At 37.0% G+C, this 19,842-nt stretch overlaps 1 protein-coding gene across 1 annotated transcript; it reads left to right on the forward strand.

Moving 5' to 3' along the window:
• Positions 1-11,656: 11,656 nt before the first annotated feature.
• hoxc1a (homeobox C1a) lies at positions 11,657-18,202 on the forward strand. Its single transcript, XM_056257982.1, has 2 exons — positions 11,657-12,256; positions 17,595-18,202. The coding sequence occupies exons 1-2, from the start codon at positions 11,686-11,688 to the stop codon at positions 17,939-17,941; spliced, it is 918 nt and encodes a 305-aa protein (XP_056113957.1). The 5' UTR covers positions 11,657-11,685; the 3' UTR covers positions 17,942-18,202.
• The last annotated feature ends 1,640 nt before the right edge of the window (positions 18,203-19,842 follow it).

Consider the following 19,842-nt stretch of genomic DNA (forward strand, 5'->3'; position numbering starts at 1 on the left):
TCCATCAACTGCAAGATGCTATCCTATCAATATGGGCCAACATTTCTAAAGAATGCTTTCAGCACCTTGTTGAATCAATGCCACGTAGAATTAAGGCAGTTCTGAAGGCGAAAGGGGGTCAAACACAGTATTAGTATGGTGTTCCTAATAATCCTTTAGGTGAGTGTACGTTTCACATTCTATTTTTAAGATAAAGAAGCATTCTGTGCACATAAGTAGGCTACTTCGCTTATTGCACCTAATAACATTAAGCATGTCACACATAGGCTATGTAACATTCACGTGTCCAGTCTATGCTGTCTGCTTTGACCTAAGCCTTAGACCTTTCATAATCTTTTTAAGTATTAAAATCATTCAGTTATCACAAGTCATTGCGATATGCATATTGCGATAGGCTACGGTATGTACATTTGCGATTTTCCTATAATTTCGATATATCATGCATGCAGCCCTCTTCAGAATACAAATTAAGATGTTTTTAATGAAAGCTGAGAACTTTGTTTCTCCATTGACACCCTACGCAACTACCACTTTCAAGGCCCAGAAAGGTAATAAAGACATCCTTAAAGTAATCTATGTGACTCCAGCGGTTTAACCTCAATTTTATGAAGTGATGCGAGTGCTTTGTTTGCGAAAAACCCCCAACTTAATTTATCACTTTATTTACAAAATATTAATCTCTAACACGCATTTACGCAAAACGGCTCTCGTGTCAACACAACATGCAAGCTTCATGACTGGTGATGCTGTCATGAACCTGCGAATGTGTGTTGTATTGACGCACGAGTCTGCTCTGGAGTCATCACAAAACGCATGCGTCGTAAATTATGTTTTTTGAGCAAACTCACACTCAAAAGCACTCAGGTCACTTCATAAAATTGAGGTTAAACCACTGGAGTCACAAGGATTACTTAAATGATGACTTTACTACCTTTCTGGGCCTTGAAAGTGGTAGTTGCGTAGCTGTCAATGGAAGGACAGAAAGTTCGGTAACGCTTCCTTTTACAGTACAGTACTTACGTGTACTTAGTGTACTTACCTAGAAAGTACTGGCTAATATAACAACGCTATCTCACGATCAATTCGTACGAATTCGTACGAGTGATTAAAAGGTGGCTAATTCGTATGAATTCGTACGACCTCACTCGTACGAATTCGTACGATTTGTCTAAACCCACGTGATGGGTAGGTTTAGGGGCGGGGTCAGGGGTAGGTCATTCGTACGAATTCATACGAATTTGGTAACTCGTAAAATATGTACGAATTAGCAAAAATCGTACGAATTTGTACGAGTGAGGTCGTATGAATTCGTACGAATTAGCCACCTCGTAAAATTCGTACGAATTAGCCACCTCGTAAAATTCGTACGAATTGGCGTGAGATCAGGCTGAATATAAGGTAAGTACATGGATAAGGGGTAGGTTTAGGGGTAGGTTCAGGGTTAGTGCCTTGTTATTACCCAGTAATTGTAATTACTATAATAAGTACATAGTAAGTACATGGGTAACAGGACTGTAAAAGGAAGCGTTACCGAAAGTTCTCAGATTTCCTCAAAAAGATCTTGATTTGTGTTTCGAAGATGAACAAAGAACGACATGAGGGTTTAGTAATTATGACAGAATTTTCATGTTTGGGTGAACTAACACTTTAATATAATACTAATGAAAATAACAAGAGAGAAATTCAGTAATGGAAGTTCAAAGGGGCATGACAGACTGACCATTGAACATCATCAGCCCCAATTTTTTAAATAAACATCCTGCAGTGTAGCCGCCGAAGACAAATCTGCCTGTAAACTAAGAAGGATCAAGATCTAATTTAAACGTTGCACTGTATGAGCTTTATTTCATGGTAAAGAGAACAGCACAACGGGTCCACTACATTCTTAAATCATTCCATCATTGAGCTCAGTATGTAATTAATTTGCAGAAAATCAGCTGCAGAGAAATTCCTCTTTGAGTGTTCAGAAGAAAAAAAGATTTACTGGACTGACTTGAAGACAGAAGAAGAGAGAGATAGATGGAGGCTGCGTTGGATTCTTTACATTCTTGTGTGTATGGGCTGAGCAGCCATGATTTACGAGCACATTAAGGAGCATTACACGACCCCTGGCAAAGATCATAGAGGATGAGAAGGCTTGCTCTGGCCACTCACACAATAAAAAGACCTATTTTTAAGCATTTAAAACCACACAGGCTGCACATCGCAAACTCTCCACATGACTGAATTGATCCAAAGCTGTCTTTGATATAATTCAAGTTCCTCTTCAACATGATGTATATGTGCAAACAATGACAGATATCCATTGCTGATGCATTGCTCTACAACATAGAGAGCGAGAGAAAAATAAAGCTATGAGATCATGTCACCTGTTTCTTACAGTGATACTGCTAACTGCATAAAGTTCTGCTCGATACCAATAATCATTGTGACGACAACTGATAAATGGGTAAAAAAGTATTTGGGGAACATTGGGGAAAAACTTTCTGGTAAAAAAAAAATATATATATATATATATGAACATGAAATAGAAATTTATTTTGAGATCTTATAAAGATTATTAATCGTAAGTGCTATTAAAAATTATGAGGGTGGCCAATGTGGCATGCATAAAAACAAGCATGCACATTAAAGTATCCAATATCAGCCAATACATATCCAATATGAACAAATTCTGAAAAATCGGCTTGTAACCAATTGATATAGCACCAATATATCATCCATCAATAATACTATACCTTTAATTTCCTTAGTGTAAATAGTTCACATTACTACTGTACATATATAATGAAAACAAGTTTTTGTTTTAATGTATAATGGTGCATCGACCAAAAATGTGAGTTTAATTGAGAAATGTAACAAAAAACTGAGGTTAGTGTGGTGAATACTGAGGTGCACAAATCTAAACAAAAGCACACCATGCCACAGTTTCTGAGCAAGCTCTCAGCATCAATATCCCCACGAGGAAATCATCATTACAACCATGCAACCTCATTATTGACATCAACTAATTACACTCATACACCTTGCAATTTTACCAGTCTAACTGGATATTGCTTTCTTTTCATTAGTATCTCAGTCCATTTCTTTTCATCTAAAGGTCAGTTCTTCCAAATTCCCATTTTTTCCCCCCAATAGGGTCACGCATTGATCCACAGCACTAACCTAGACTGAGTGCACTAACAGAGTCCCATCAGTCGCTCATCATATTCACATCCCGAATGAGATTACGGCATACGCTCCAAATAAGTTCATCCTGGGAATCTTTGAAAAATCGGCAGAAAGGCCCTGCACAACGCGGCCACCACACATACATCACATTCCAGATTTAGTTAGTAATCCCACAATCTAGTTAAGGATCTGGAAATTGGATCGAATCAATTAATTCTACAGTCAATTTGCATAAGAGATGGTCCACTGGCCATTAAAATTCTCAATTTGTCTTCAAACATCTCGTGGCCGACTACAATTTTAGAAATTAGAAGATACAACATTATTTATTATAATGAAATATAGGCCCTCTTACCAATTAAAAAGGAGAAGATCAACCTCTGTGACCACACTTTTACCGGATGACTCTCATTAAGGATTTAAAAACGCTGGACCTTATGCTTACATAGGTAATCACTACATAGAGATTCATAGTTCTCTTCCGAAGCATGAATCAATAGTCATTTAAAGCGTTTTATTAAGCGGCTCAAACACAAGCTGAGCTCAGACCTCTTCTAATCATAAACAAGGTGCTGACTCTGTATGTGTGACCTTTGGCAAATCCAGTCCATTCTTTTCCATTAACCTTCCCAGCTTTGCCATTTCTCTCTCGCTCTCTGTCTCTCCAGGGGAGTTTTCCTCTCAGTCAAAGCCGCTCCTAGTGCTTGTTGCTCAGAGGGATTGTTAAGTATCAATTCCTAGTGTCACCTTTGTGGGTTTTATTTATTTGTTGGCCTGCTGGTATGGAACACAGCGCACGCATCACTCAGGTAGATGGATTATAATTCACCTGCAAGCCCTCATCAATCTCCACAATTTGACTTCCTGCATCACGTACAACTGTTACTGTCATATTAAAGCACTGCATTATAAAGATCAATGGCTTTTTAAATACGCTCTAGCTAAAGGTGATTGGTGACATTAAATGGAGAGAAAAAAAAAAAGGGCTGATGACTGTCACACAGATGAGAAGCCTCACAAACTTGATGAGGGTTCCTACAAAACAATTACCATTAACATATGCTCTGATGTTTAGGATTGATCAAATTGCAGGTTTACAACCGAATCGACACCTGATGATTTTCAGAAAAGCGGTTCTCTGTACTGGACAACAAAAACAAAACATCTTCAAGGATTTCCGACAAGCTTTCTTTCCCTGTGCAATTGAGGAGAAGAGGCATATGGCTGTGCAGTGACGAGTATTCCTTCCTACCGACTGTTTAACCCCGCTAATGTCTCCCAGTAAGGAGCTCTGGAGGCACTGGAGACAGTACAGCAGTCTACGCTCGTATGACAGATGGCTTATTGTCACTTTGTTTGGGCTGCTGCCTGCTGGGCTCAAGGAGGAAGTGAAGACCGGAAGCATTCGTATTCTTACAGCCATACACTACACTGAGCGAAGTACACGGGATAGATGCGACAGAGCTGTTTCTGCACATGCCTGCTGGGATCTCTGTGTGATTGTAAGAATCAGCAGTGCATCCCATTAACACACACCTGGTCACTATGTACTCTGTTTTTGTGCCAAAAAACAACAGTTTTGTTAGAGGTTCATTAGAGAACACTGAAACTGTCATTGAAAGAATGTAATGCAAGTTTCGATTCAACATGAAATACTTGGAATAATACAATGACAGATATTCATGATCAATGCATTTTTTAAAAACACCTGAAGAGAAAAAGTGAAAGGTATGAGTTCAGCTTCTTACAATGATACCCATACACTCTTAGAAAAAAATGTACACAAATTGTACAGTTTGTCACTGGGGCAGTACCCTTAAAAGGACATCTTTGTATCTTATTTAAAGGTTAGTAGTACCTCAAGATATGTATTGTTACTCTAAGAGTACGTTTACATGACAATGATGTACTAAAAACAGAAACGTTTTTTTAATTTTTCGCGTACAGACGACAACGTTGTCAAAACGTTCCACTTTCAAAAGGATCCACAAAACGGTGTATTATTCATGCCAGGCCAGTAGTTGGCGATGTTCCTTCATAAAGAAACATTACACGCCTATAGACTGAACATGTAACACGCATGTGTGCATAACGTCACCGGTTTCGCATATTCATGTTTTTGTAGTTTACACATGCAGACGATAACGGTATCGTTTTTCAAATATGTGCATTTTGATTACCGTTTTCAAAAGTTTGCATTTTGAGGTCCCCAAAACACCGTTGTCGTGTAAATGAATGGCCAAAACGCATAAAAAGTTTTACGTTTTTAGTTTAAAAGTGTACACAACATTGTCAGTGTTGTGTAAACGGCCCCTATTTAAGGTAGGCACCTTTTAGACGTAAAAAAAAAAAAAAAAAGGTACAAAGATGTCCTTTAAAGGGTACTGCCCCATGCAGTGACAAGCTGTTGTACCCCTCAAACACATAGTTGGGTCCAAAAAACCCTGAAGCTTTTCTTTATAAAAAAAAAAAAAAAAATGGAAAATTAAAGTTCAGAAGTTTTAGGGTCATTAAAATTAGTTTGTTTTGAAAGAAATACTTTTATTCAGCCGGAACACATTAAACTGATCAACAGTGACAATATAATGCATTTACTATGAAACATTTCCATTTCAAATAAATGCTGTTCTTTTTAATTTTCTATCATGGTTGCCACAAAAATATTAACCAGCACAACTTTGATCATGGTAAGATTTTTTTTCAACAAATCAGCATATTAGGCTGATTTCTAAGGATCATGTGATCCTGAAGACTGGAGTAATGATGCTGAAAATGCAGCTTTGCATCACAGGAATATATAATATTTAAAAATGTAATAAAATGTCACAGTATTACAGTTTTTACTGTATTTTGATCAAATAAATCTATCTATCAATCAATCAAATATTATTATTATTATTATATCATCCATCCATCCATGTATCAATCAATCAATCAATCTATCTATCTATCTATCTATCTATCTATCTATCTATCTATCTATCTATCTATCTATCTATCTATCTATCTATCTATCTATCTATCTATCTATCTATCTATCTATCTATCTATCTATATATAATTACACTATATGCAAATATAACAGAGTTCATTTCAGTGGTAATGCTAACGGTGGGCTGCAAAATCTTTACTGTTGAAAAGTCTCTTTTCCCATAGCAAATGATGTTTGAGATTTGCAGTTGCTCAATCCATGTGTCTCATCCATGATTGCTCGCTCATGTGCGGACTGTATGGACTGAACCTAAACCATTCGGGACTCTGGGATTAATTAACAAACAGAAGCATTTACACTTGACTGTATCTTGTACATGTCTCTAACCGCCTCCACCTCTCGCATCCGTCTCAAATGCATCTTGGGAGAGCAATTGCGTTTTCACGATTAGATAGCTATTAGTAAAAACACATGAAGTGACGAAGTCTAAAAACTCTAAAAGTGCCTGGCGTGCTTTGTTATCAGAGTCATCTTGCTGCCGCTTGAGTAAAATGCACCACTGCAAGTTTAAACAATCACCATGTCAGCAATGTGCTCAATCAATTACTGCTGTTGATGTTATCAATGGCTTCATCTTCCCTGTCAGTCTCCCTCTATCACTCATTTTTTCTGTATTGCTCTTTCTTACTCCGTTTGTATTTCCCTGTCAGCCTTTCTTTTTGTCTGTCTGTCTATATAAATATACGTCTTTTTTGTTGTATTTGGCAGATGCTGTTATCCATGACACTGCATTCACGTTTTTCAGTTCATGCCAACCCTGGGAATCGAACCCATGACCTTGACCTTAAAGTTGCAACTGCCATGCTATCTATCTATCTATCTATCTATCTATCTATCTATCTATCTATCTATCTATCTATCTATCTATCATCCATCTATCATTCTATCTATCTATCTATCTATCTATCTATCTATCTATCTATCTATCTATCTATCTATCTATCTATCTATCTATCTATCTAATCAATTATCCATCCATCCCTCCATCCATCAATGTATCAATCAATGAATCTATGCATCAATCAATATCATCTACCTATCCATCCATCTATCAATCCATCCAATCAATCAATAAATCAATCAATCAATCAATCAATCAATCAATCAATCAATCAATCAATCATCCATCCATGTATGTATCAATTAATCAATCTATGTATCAATCCTTCAATGTATTTATCAATCAATCAATCAAACTAATCTGTATCAATCCATCAATATATGTTTCAATCAATCAATCAATCAATCAATCAACGTATGTATCAATCAATCAATCAATCTCTATCTATCTATGGCCTATTATCAACTTTTTCAAAACTTTCAAAACACGGTCAATTCAATATTCAGATTTGTCTTGACAAACTTTGCTTTTTTAGATAAATATAAAATTCATTCCTAATTCAGTTCTGAATGTCGCACAAGCCTATACTTTCTAGGCCAGAGTGCTTTTCATTTGGCCTCCTCTCTGGCGTGTTCCCCTGTGATAAAGTAAGAGGTGTACGCAAGTGCATAGATTACCAGCCCTTAACCAATCATCTGAGACAGGCTCGCTCTGCATTAACAGCAATGACCTTCCCACCAGTGGTGACAGTCACCTGTCAGCAACGTCTCACTCCTGGCATTTTCAGGGCTCAGAGATGAGAAATAATTAGGCCTGACAATCCTCTAGGGTTAAACCCGGGCCACAAGTCATCATGCCAGGGCTCTGTCACAGGGGTCAGAGGTCAAAATCAGCCAATGATATGATCTCCACATCATAGCCAAGATCCCACAGCTTGTGGGAGGGTCACCAAAGAGAGATCAGGTTATCAGAGCGAGCTCCCCCTCTGAGAAGAGTGATGCATTCAAATCATAATGAAACCTAACCTGTACCACACTGGAGTTTTCACCAGCCTCCAGTTATAAAGTCACGGAGAGGTGAACATGCATGCAATTCCTTCACAGAGAGAGGCTTGGCCGGTGCATGTCATTCGCTTTGAATATGCACACATTGTAACAGAAGACAGGATACGACCGGAAACAGCTCGGATGTGGCAAGCTGGTATTATTTGGTCTCTTTCCAGTCCATAAGGAAAATGAATGTTCCCTCACCTTATTACGAACATGAACCGAGACTGATTTCCTGTCATCTGCCTTGGCAAAACACACGTGCTGATGGGAAGCAAGCTGTTTCGAAGTGACGGGGGGGACGTTTGCGATGACTTGTTTACCCAGAGCTGTTCAACTGAGGTCAAACGTCTGTAGAAAACACATGGAGGCATGTTGAACACCGCTTTCCCTCAAGATTTATAATAATCAAACATAAGGCACGAGGAGAAACGAATAAACCCTTAATATTTGATCTCTATAAAATGAGTAAATAACATTAAAATTCAGTTTAAATCCATTGTAAATTCAGCCTTGAGCCAATTTATCTTATCTGGACTATAAAAAAAAGTGTGTATAATCTTATTGAGGTGGAGCAGTGCACACACACACCTGTTTTTTTTCCTACCCTGCAGTCAAACACTTCTGCAACTCCTGCCTCACACCCCTCATCCCCAACCTCCCCCCCCCCCCATCCCCACCTCCTCATGCTGAAACCCATTACAGAAATACAATTTCTAATGCCTTCACACAGGCCCGCGATCGACTGCAAACAAATTTATATTCAGCCCGTAAACAGAGAGCAGCAGAGATTTATTTATTGAGCGGAGAGGAGAGAAACAAGCTAGCGCGTGAACCCTGGGTAACCCCACAGCTGACATGAAGATGGATAAGTGTACCATGCAAATGTACAGAGGGAAAGGATATATTGCACTCCGTCATTCAGTGCGTTGCTGCCCGTAGAATTCCATTTATTCTTCCAGCTGGGACCAGATCTCTGGGGTTGTGAGTGCACCGTTATACATTGTTGATTATTTGAGATGGTTTTTTAATCACTGCAGAGCCCTAGTAAAACTCTTTATTGGTCATAAGCAGAAATTCCTCCTTCTGTCCTGTGCAGTAGTTCAAATGTTTAAATGCAAACAATATCATAACTATTAGATCTATAATCATCTTGTTATTTTTTATTCACTTTCCTAATTAACATTTGCTCTTTTATTTAAATAAAATACATTTTATGCATGTTAAAAAACAACTAAAATGATCATAAACTCACCTCGTTCACCTTATTTTAATCTGATTTAATGAGCGACGCCAAAGTGCTTCTGATTCCTAGACCTAGAGAACACAGACACTTTTATCCAAAAGTGACTTACAGTACATTCAATGTATATATTTGTGTCTCCCAAAACGTAAATCTGATGCAAATGTGCATTTCTGCATTTTCTACGTTTTTATATTTTACGTATTATATTTTAACTTTGAAATCATTTGACTCCGTAAAACTTTTTAATGAATGAGCTACTTACTTGAAGGAAAGACCATTCAAGTCTGAAAGTAAAGGCCACATCTGTTACAAGGGAACCCGGGGCTGCCACTTCTGAACAGATGTGAGAGTGTTGTAACCTCTGAAGGTAATATCTCTGGTGTTCTCCGTCTAATGCTCTATGAGTTTGGAGAAACTTTTTGAAATGTCACATAAAACATAATGGAATGCACATGTGAAATAGTCAAAAATTCTCATATTTTAGACATGCAAACAGTCAAGATTAACAAAGCAAGGCTTTAAAAGTTCAAAGGGTATCTTATAAGGACATATCTCATAATATTTTGGCTTGAATTTATCCAGTAAATTAAGACGTTTCAATACCACATGAATCACATATTAGGTTAATTGAAAAAAAAAAAATGTGAACATCAATTAACATATTCCATAGACTGTAAAAAAAAAATAGTGTAGTCTTGTATAACTTATAAAAAAGTTGAAAATTGCTTAACTTATTTTGATGAGTTTAAGCAATGTAAAAACATTTGTAGTCATAACTTATTGATCATATACATTTTACAGTGTATATTTCACCATTCTCGAGTGTAATGGGTTCATCCAATTATTGCTTGAAGTTAGTTACAAAAAATCAAATCTGATGGAAAAAAAAAATGAAAACAAGAAGAGAATGAAAGAAACTCCGTAATAGTTATTTCTCGACGAAAGTAACAAAGGCTGGTCAAAAACTCATCATGGATGTGTACGCTATAGGCTACTTATTAGCCTTCTATTTAGTAGCCTATTAATTAATTTTGGCGATTATTTGAAATTACAAGAGAAATTCCTCTTAGAATGAGAACAGTGAAAAGTTTTAAATGCAACTATATGTTTTTTTTTATTATTCAATATGTAAAGTTTAGCATATTAAACTTAGCCTACCCTAAAATAAAACTCTTTGTACTTTTTTATTTTTATGAAACGAGCATATTTAACGAATTAAACTCTTTTTAATATTGTCAGTTTAGCTTGCCATTTGTTTCGAAAAATAAATATTTCTAAAAAATAAAAGCTTAAACACTTTTTGTATTCGCGGTTGATTACTGCAGGGGAGGCAGCTGCTAATTATCATCTGACCGCCGAATGACCTGCGACGACAGCTGTTTAGAGCACACATAATCACTCAGAAATCTCATACAATGACTTTATGATTCCCTTTTAACATCATTTCAGCTGTTATGTTAGATTCCCCGTGGCCATAGAATTCTACACAGAGTTTCAGTTTTTTGCGAAGTATGGAGACTCTTTGCGTTGAACAAATCTGTTTTAAAGATAAATAGATCGGAGTATAAAATGGCACAAGGAGGAATGCAATTGTGTTAACGTGGGTTACCTGGGAGATATAGCCAACGTTTCTAAGATTCTTTTCAAAGTTTAAATGAATTAATAGGCATGAACCCTAAGATCCATGGCTTCCCCATTAACAACTATTGACAATGCAGGCTTAAGACCTTATTCGGGTAAGCTAAGGCTGCAATACTGACTAAACATGTCATTGATTTTCTGTGCGTGCTAATCTAAAACGGACTGGGCCTTCCGAGAGAAAAAACAAAACAATATGAAGACAACATGTGTCGAAATAATATATTTTTTTATGGGTTAACTTAAATTTAAAACACAAAATACCCGTTAATGAAATTAAATGATTTGGATCTGAAACAAACAGAACAAAGAATCTATTAATATCCTAAATGTGACTTTTCACGAATCCCTTGAACATTTGTGCAAAATTCATATAAATCATCCAGCATAATGTAGTGCGCTTTTATTAAATTCAATATTATCCACTATGAAATGTAGTACTGATGTTGACCCCTCTTCGCGCACGCGCGAGCCCACACACTCCACGAGACCTTATTAGCAGGTCAAATAAGTCATTCAAACTTGCTTGCTTGGTAAATTAACGCTCACACAGATGAAGGAGATGTCCGGCTATTGGCCAAGAGTTAGAGGGCACGTCATCCCCATCCATCACCGATCGAATGTTTCTACAAGGCATGTCCCTGTCTAGATCTGAGCCTCTGTCCTCTTGCGCGCTATGTGTGGCATCTGTGGATGGAGTTTCTGTCGTGTCCAGCCTCGAATGAAAATCTGGAATATATGAGATGCAGCCATGAATTCTTATCAAGGGTTCAGGGACACAACGTCACTTTTCAAGGGCTATCACGCTACTGGAGTAATGCGTCTGCATCAGGACCACGGAGCTACTACTGACTTCCCAAGCAGAGAGGAGGGACATGTCAACAACACCGAGGCGGATTTTCTTCAATATCACTTCACGAATCTCAGTGCCACGGCCACAGGCGCGTGTTCAAAGCCCTGTGAGGACCCTGGTCCTGCTAACTCGACCAGACCCCCCTTCCCCCATAACCAAGACTTCTATAGACCAGTGCACCCCGTTCGTCCCCAAGTCCCCTCCTTCCAAAGCTGTCGTATGCAGGGTCTCTCCAGAACGGGCTTCTCGCCTTCCTCAGACACTTTAAGAACTTTCTCCGGCGCGCTTTGTGAACTCGGCCCTGTCAACAACACACACCTCGTTGCGCGCGCACGCGACGGCCCAGTGCATCACCCTCCAGTTCAGGACAATAGCACCAGGCACGAGGCTCTAAACACGTCAAATGAGACATTGCACAGTGAAAAGACATTCGACTGGATGAGAGTGAGGAGAAATCAGTCCCGTGCAGGTAAGTTGACTAGTTTTCTAGTTCGACGAACTTTTCTGCAGCGCACCTTAACTGACCGATGGCCACATTCTCTGCCTTCTCGGCTAATTTTCTTTTAAATCTTAGTGATGTTATTTAAAATATAATGCGTTTGCTAATTGTGTTTTTCAATTATAAAATTATTAAGAAAGTAGTGCATCCAAAGTTGGACAGTAACTTTTCAGCAAGCAGAAATTAATACTTGGAGGAGGAGCTATGAGTGTGTAAGTTTGGCTATACTTGTGAAGGCCACATTTTTAAACATGTACTTACAAATATAGTGAAGCATGTCAACTTATGAGAAAATTTAAAGTGGTCCTAACTATAAATCAATCCTCACTTTAAATTTACCCATATCAACTGGTTTGTAGGCTTATATGTCCATAGGGTTTAGCTAATATCACCACCTCAAAACCTCCCTACATCATATAATCACCTTAAAATAATATAGTGAAACCATGTACTTAAATAAAAAGTAAAATGCTAAGGTCAAATAATCTGAGCCATATATGTATAGGCCTTTGTGTGTATATAAATATATATATATGATTATAATTATTATTATATATGTGAGTGTGTGTGTGTGCGTGCTTGTCAACACACACACACACACACACACACATATATATATATATATATATATATATATATATATATGGGGGTCAAACATATATCTATATATATAAAAAAATACTATATATATACACACACACATTATCTAAACAAAAACTTTTATGTTAGATGCTATAAATCGATTTGACAGCACTAATATATACACATGTATATGTGTGTGTATGTGTATATGGTGTATACGGCTCAGATTATTTGACATTTACATGTCAGACTATAAGTAGACTGTAAGCAGAAGTATGAAGCAGATTATGAAACATCCTCTGCAGATGCGGCACATGTCAGGGACAGATAGGTCTTGCTTCACAAATCAGGCTGCTTGTTTTATGGAGAAACCTTTACAAATTAAGGAGAGTGTAATATATAAGATCCGCTCTGGTGCTTAAATGGGTCAGCAACAACATGCCAGGCAGAATTCCTCCATTTTTATAAATAGCACTTTCCATTTCATTCTATTCTCTATGTTTATCCCTTTAAAAATGCTCTCATTGACAAGAAGCAGCCCAGGCTATATCTAAAGGAGTCCAGCACCCCCTAGCTCTCCATTCAGAGCCAAATAAACTTCGGAGGAACACTTTTCCTCGACAGAGCCCTAAATCTTAATAGAGACCAATGTTTATATGCTGCAATTAATTTTCTATATTGAATGTCGGAAAATGTCTGTCAGAATCTCAGCGTAATCCTTAACCAGAGTAATGATTGGATAGGTCTGCGTTTAATGCAGTTCAAATGTGAGTTACTTGACATGTGCTCATAAAATGTCACGCTCAATGACATTTGACCTGTATTATGTCAAAGTATTTCATGTTTGTTGTGAGAGCCGTGCGTTAAATTGTGAATCGCTCGTCCCCCTCAATAAATCACAATATATGTAATAGGTTGATGGTAAAACCAAGAAGAGCCCTGTTTGATTTGTCATTTCCTACGAATCAGTAATACAGCATTCATATGGTTTCCAGACTGTCAGGGAGAAGAATGTCTGGCCAGGCCACACTGATGATCTAAAATAACTCACAGGCAAATATGTCAGCAAAAAGGTCATTTCGGGCTATATCGCCCAGCGTATGAACAACAGCTGTGGTCAGGAAATAGGATAGAAAGGCCTGCTATATCAAATCCCAAAAGCTTGAATGGCGGCAAGGCCATGCAGGCGTTCACAATTTGTGTACTGTTGTGCCTGCTGTTTGTTTTGCTTCTGCCTGTCCACCCACATATATAATATGTACACATTATATATATATATATATATATATAGAAAAGCCTACAACTTTTTGCACTCATTCTTACCTAGATTTGAACTTCACTGTCCCTTTAAGCACATAAGGCTTAAAGGGATAGTTCACCCAAAAAATATATTCACCCATAATTTACTCAACCTCATGGCATTGTATGCATTTCGTTCTTGTGCGGAACACAAAAGATGATATTTAGAAGAATGGTGTGTTCCAAACAACATTGGATCCCATTGACTTTTATTCCATGGAGACATGCATACAGGTTTGGAATGACATGAGGGTGTGAGTAAATGATTTCATTTTGGGGTTTATTTCCCCTTTGAAGAGGAGTATAAAATAAAATGGTCACTATAAGTTGTGACTCTCCCTCTGTGCTTAATGTCTTGGTTTTATCACAAGCCTCATGGAGAAAGCGTTGTATGATGATATATGAGAGGTCTGTCAACAAGTGCTTAAGATAATACTCACGTCAACACAGCAGCCAAAGTCAAATGTTAAATGGTAGGGCGAATGTTTATTGCCTGCTCCTTTACTGAAGTTCATTATAACCTAATGAAAAAAAAGAAAAAAAGATTATTATTAAAGGGAAAAAAACATTAAAGGGATAGTTCACCTGTATGACTTACTTTTTTTCCCTCATAAAAGAAGATATTATGAAGAACATTGGACCCCATTGAATTCGACTGATGAGACATTTTTTACAGTATTCCTCTTTGCAAGTCAAATGGGTTTGGAACGACATGCGGCTGAGTAAATGATGGTAGAATTTTTTATTTTTGTGTGAACGATCCCGTTAAGTCAAAGATTCCATGCATTGTGAGGGTTATTGTTCTTACTGGGCAACATCAAATGTTTCCTATACTCAACATGAATAAAAGCTTACACAGAGTGTCTGACTGGATCCCCCAGTACAGTGCACACAGTCCCAGTGCGTCATTCTTCAATTATACCCTGACAGCACCTGAATTACTGTGGGCTGGATGCCAAGATGACCGAGGCAATCTGTATCGATCCCCACCCCCCATTCCCCTGCTCTCTTTTAGGCTTAGTGGGGCACGTCATCCCTCTGGCTGGTTGGCCATTTCCAAGTTTGCAAGTCATTCCTCAAATGTTTAGTTTGATTCCTTTATGCCTTCTGGCGACTGCCAATTCTATTATCCAGTAACTCATTCATCAGTTTTTTCATGCACACTTTTTATTTCCTAAGGAAATTGCTTAATTACTTCATATTTATCAGTGAATGCACTGATTGTTAGAATTTCCCTTGTAAGTATTGGAGGTGACCCTACAATTGCTTTTTTTCATCTCTTTTTACTTTCAGTTGCACAGCGAGAGCGAGATAAAGACCAACTGTTTGTGCAGGGTGAGGGATTGACATGTAGAGTTTATTCAGCTCTTTGGGAAGTGTTTTAATTGAAAATTCTCATGGACCTCATGCAGGTAAATACAAAGAAATGTCAAATAAATATACAACGTTTTAGTTGCAATAACAAAAGGAAGTATTTTAGGAAGATATTAGTATCTTGCTATTGCATTTGCAACCAAAGCATTGTGCATTTGTTTGACTTTTGTATTTGTATATCCTGCGTCGGGTCAGACTGTACGTCCATGACTGCAATGACACGACCAAAAACACACACACACACACACAGAAACATACACATGGTGCGCAGATGGCACGGAGGTTAGAGAGACACTTGCAACTGTAGCAGTATGTGAGGGAGGGCTCAATGCCTGTAACACCCCAGGGGATTTTCCCATCCGACCCCTGTGTGTGTGTGTGTGTGTGTGTGTGTGTGTGTGTGTGTGTGTGTGTGTGTGTGTGTGTGTGTGTGTGTGTGTGTGTGTGTGTGTGTGTGTGTGTGTGTGTGTGTGTGTGTGTGTGTGTGTGTGTGTGTGTGTGCGCCGTAAAGGAATGTGCAACTTCCTGTGAGCTTCCAAAAGCAAACAACACAAGCAAACAACAAAACATGAGTCTGATTTCCATTAAGACAGCTGTTAGTTGACTAGCTCAGTTAAACTGCAGATTTAATGCTATTCTTAAATTAACACTGCATGTAGAGAAAGGCACATTTATATGCACTAGGTTTTTTTTTAATTAATTTACAGGAAATTCAATGTTGGGCAAAATGGAAAAACTGGAAAGCAGCATCTTTGGAATATTTGTATGACAGGCTGTGATGGACAGTGCATGTGACCCCTGACCTACAGTCATCTGTGAGGAGCAAACAGACAGTCCTCTATTTAGCTTACTGAGACAGGGTTTGCATACAGATGAAGGTCAAGCAATCAAAAACTCGTCCTCAATGAAAATTACCTTCACTGAAAAGTCACAAATGAGTGACCACTGCAGGAAGCAAATATCATTAAAGCTGTAGAAAAATAAAAATGTTGAATCAAAAAATTTGTACTTGGTAAGTTGTCTATATGGAAAAAAATAAAGGCTTTTCAGTGTCATATTACAGTTTAGAGATTTTACATATAGCTAATCAAACTTGAAAATGTATGTCTCTTACTTTCTCTAACAAAAACCATATTCCTGTCTCAACCAAAAGGCAGACGTGGAAGCTGGCTCAAATATCATTGTTAAACTTACTTTTAATCAGTGTAATATAGACTATGATGCAGTGTTGTATATTTAATATATATGTAAAAAATAATAATAATTTTATATATATATATATATATATATATATATATATATATATATATATATATATATATATATATATATATATATATATATGATCAAGACGTTATAACATATGTCTTTATATTGCTTTAACTCATCAAAATAAGTTAAGCAATTAAAAAAAAATGTTATACAAGATACATTTTTTAAGTCAGTTTAATGCAATTTAAGTTGAAATGATTTAAACATCCAAACATGCTTAATGTAAGGCAGCAACTTTTTTTTTACAGTGTAGTTATTTTTAAATCTCAAATTATAAGACAACAGAGCACAATATGAATAATACTATTGTACCGTACCCTATATGCACTGTTTTTATATTCATAAGGTATTCATAACGTTCATGGTGTGTTATGAATATAAAATCATATTGCATAACATATAATAAAATAGTATTATATGATATGGGGCTCTGTTTTTACAAATCAGTACCGATAAATTCGTTTCCAATTGTTCGCGGCTTAAAAGTTAAAGCATCATTAATAAATGCCATAATATTTTAGATAACAATTGTATAACTGAATATATTAATAGCAAACGTGTTAACAGTAATACTAACAGTAGAAAAAGTTTACGTGTTTTGTTTTCCGTGTTTGTCAATACAATTACAGGTGACATTTTATTTGATCTGAGATTAATATGAATATAAAATAATTATGAAATCGTTGTTTTTCTTTTCATTCACTGAATTAAACCTTGAATCTTTTTTATATAGAACTGCGTGTTTTTTTTATTATTAATATGCATTGCATTTCCTTAACAGCTATACATCTGGGGAGATGCTCGGACCCGGAGCTGAAGACGGACCACGGACGAGATGCTGACGAGGACCCCTCGAGTGGAGCCCCGCGAGCTAATTTTACCACCAAACAACTCACAGAACTGGAAAAGGAGTTTCATTTCAATAAATACCTGACTCGAGCTAGACGGATAGAGATCGCGAACACTCTCCGACTGAGCGAGACTCAAGTGAAGATCTGGTTTCAGAACAGACGCATGAAACAGAAGAAAATGCTGCGGGAAGGCCTCGTTCCTGGATTAATGCTGATTACTGGCTGTGACGAGGACTCGAAAAAAACACACACTTGTTCATCTCCTGACAAAAGATAATTTCAGTAGGGTAAGATTTTGGGCACTGCTGTTGCTATAGGCTATAAAATGTTAACGATCACGTGAATATCATGCGCGAGAGCAAGAGAGTGATTATGTTAACCAAAATGTATTTACACACCCAAAATTAAGTTTGCCCTATAGCCTACATATTTATTTATCTATTCAACTGTATTGTTTAAGAAATTAAAGCAGTAACTCTATGATAAAAAATAAAGTTTGCTCACCTGTTGAGTCAAGCGGAGAAATAAAAACGCACTTAGCCTAATTTAATATCGTGTTTTATTTGCTACCTGTTTTGTCATTATGAATTTGCTTCTGTTATTAAAGATCAGAAAATGAATCGTTACAATTTATAGATCTAATCAGGGTCATAAATTAATCAGGGTAAAAGTGCAAAGAAAAGTGACTAAATTGATATTTATTTAAAATAAAATAAAAGTGGGGGGAAATGCAAGAAAAAATTGACTCGTTTTTTTTTTGTATTTTATATTAAATATTATTGCGTCTGTTTCTGTGCCTAATTGTGTGTTTAAAATAGTTTACTAAAATGTACAGTGTATAGGCCTACTGTATGTTTTATATGATAAAAAAATGCCCAGGGGTCAATTATTGCCTCTTAATTTAAAAAAGAATTCAAAAGATTATTATTTCTGACACTGCTCATGGTTATTTTTCCAGGCTCTAAAACAAAAACAGTGTTGATTGGTTAAAAGGCATCTATAGCCATAACAATCGTTTTATTTTTAACAAGCAGCGAACTGAATATCTGAGAAAAGGTAGGCCTAATTATTTTTGAACTACTATTTGATGTTATTTATTTAACGTAATTAAAAATGTAATTATTTATGGAATATATCTTTAACGTGCATCATAGACTTCAGTGAAACCGAGTCGCGCGCACGAGCGCAGGCTGCACACACTCAGAAACACTCAACAGGTTTGCTGCTGTTTCTCAGACATACTGTGTCTGTCATATTCATGCTGCTTGTGCTTTTATCTGCAAATAAAGAGCGCCGCACGATGATCGGTGATACTCGTCTTTCTAAATAATGGCGAAAACCTGTCAACGTACAAAGTGCCTCCACTTAGCCGTGTATTTTCACCAATTTATTGCTGGAAGAGGTTAAATCGAGTGCCACGGGTTGAACCTTCTGATACCAACTCCTCATTTTGATATAGCATCAAAGCAGTGCATTGAGAGCTAGAAGAACGGTGACGAATAAAGTGAGACTTGGGATTTATTTGTTTTTTTGGCACCGTTTACATTTCGAATGCATATCCTCAAAGTGTTTTTTTAATCATATATGCTGTCTTTCAGATATACTTTATCATTTTAAAATGTTATATGAATGAACGGAGTTATTTACCCTGCAGTTTCTCCCCTTTTGTCACTATTCTATTCGTGGGTAGACACAATATTTGATCTGGAATGAGAGAGGGGATTATCGTCATTTCTAAACGATCGATTTATCGATGTTGGGTGGATTTAAGCTGATTGAAATTTAATAGATTTTTCGTGATGGGTTGAATAATTGCAGCATTTAAATGCAAGCCATATTTTATTCACATTTAGTGTTTTCAGTGTAATCACTCAAATTAAGACAATGCACAGAAAACAAAAGTCAGATTCTTCACAATATCAAACTGAAAGACAATATACTGTTCCTTTAAAATGACCCCCCCCCCTCCCCCTCCCTCCCTCCCTCCCCCCCTTGCATGAATTCCATTTTTGTTTTGCATAACAATCGTCAAACATCATTTTAATTTGAAGGATTTTGCATATTACCCCCTCTATATAAAAGCAAATTCTCTAACAAAAGAACTACAGTCTAGGGAAGAGATAAATGATCTGAACAGTGGAAATGAGTCTTATATTATATTAAATGCACTTAAATTTG

This window comes from Rhinichthys klamathensis, unplaced genomic scaffold (assembly GCF_029890125.1).
Source record: "Rhinichthys klamathensis goyatoka isolate OS25496 unplaced genomic scaffold, OSU_Roscu_1.1 h1tg000147l_1, whole genome shotgun sequence".
Lineage (NCBI taxonomy): Eukaryota > Metazoa > Chordata > Actinopteri > Cypriniformes > Leuciscidae > Rhinichthys > Rhinichthys klamathensis.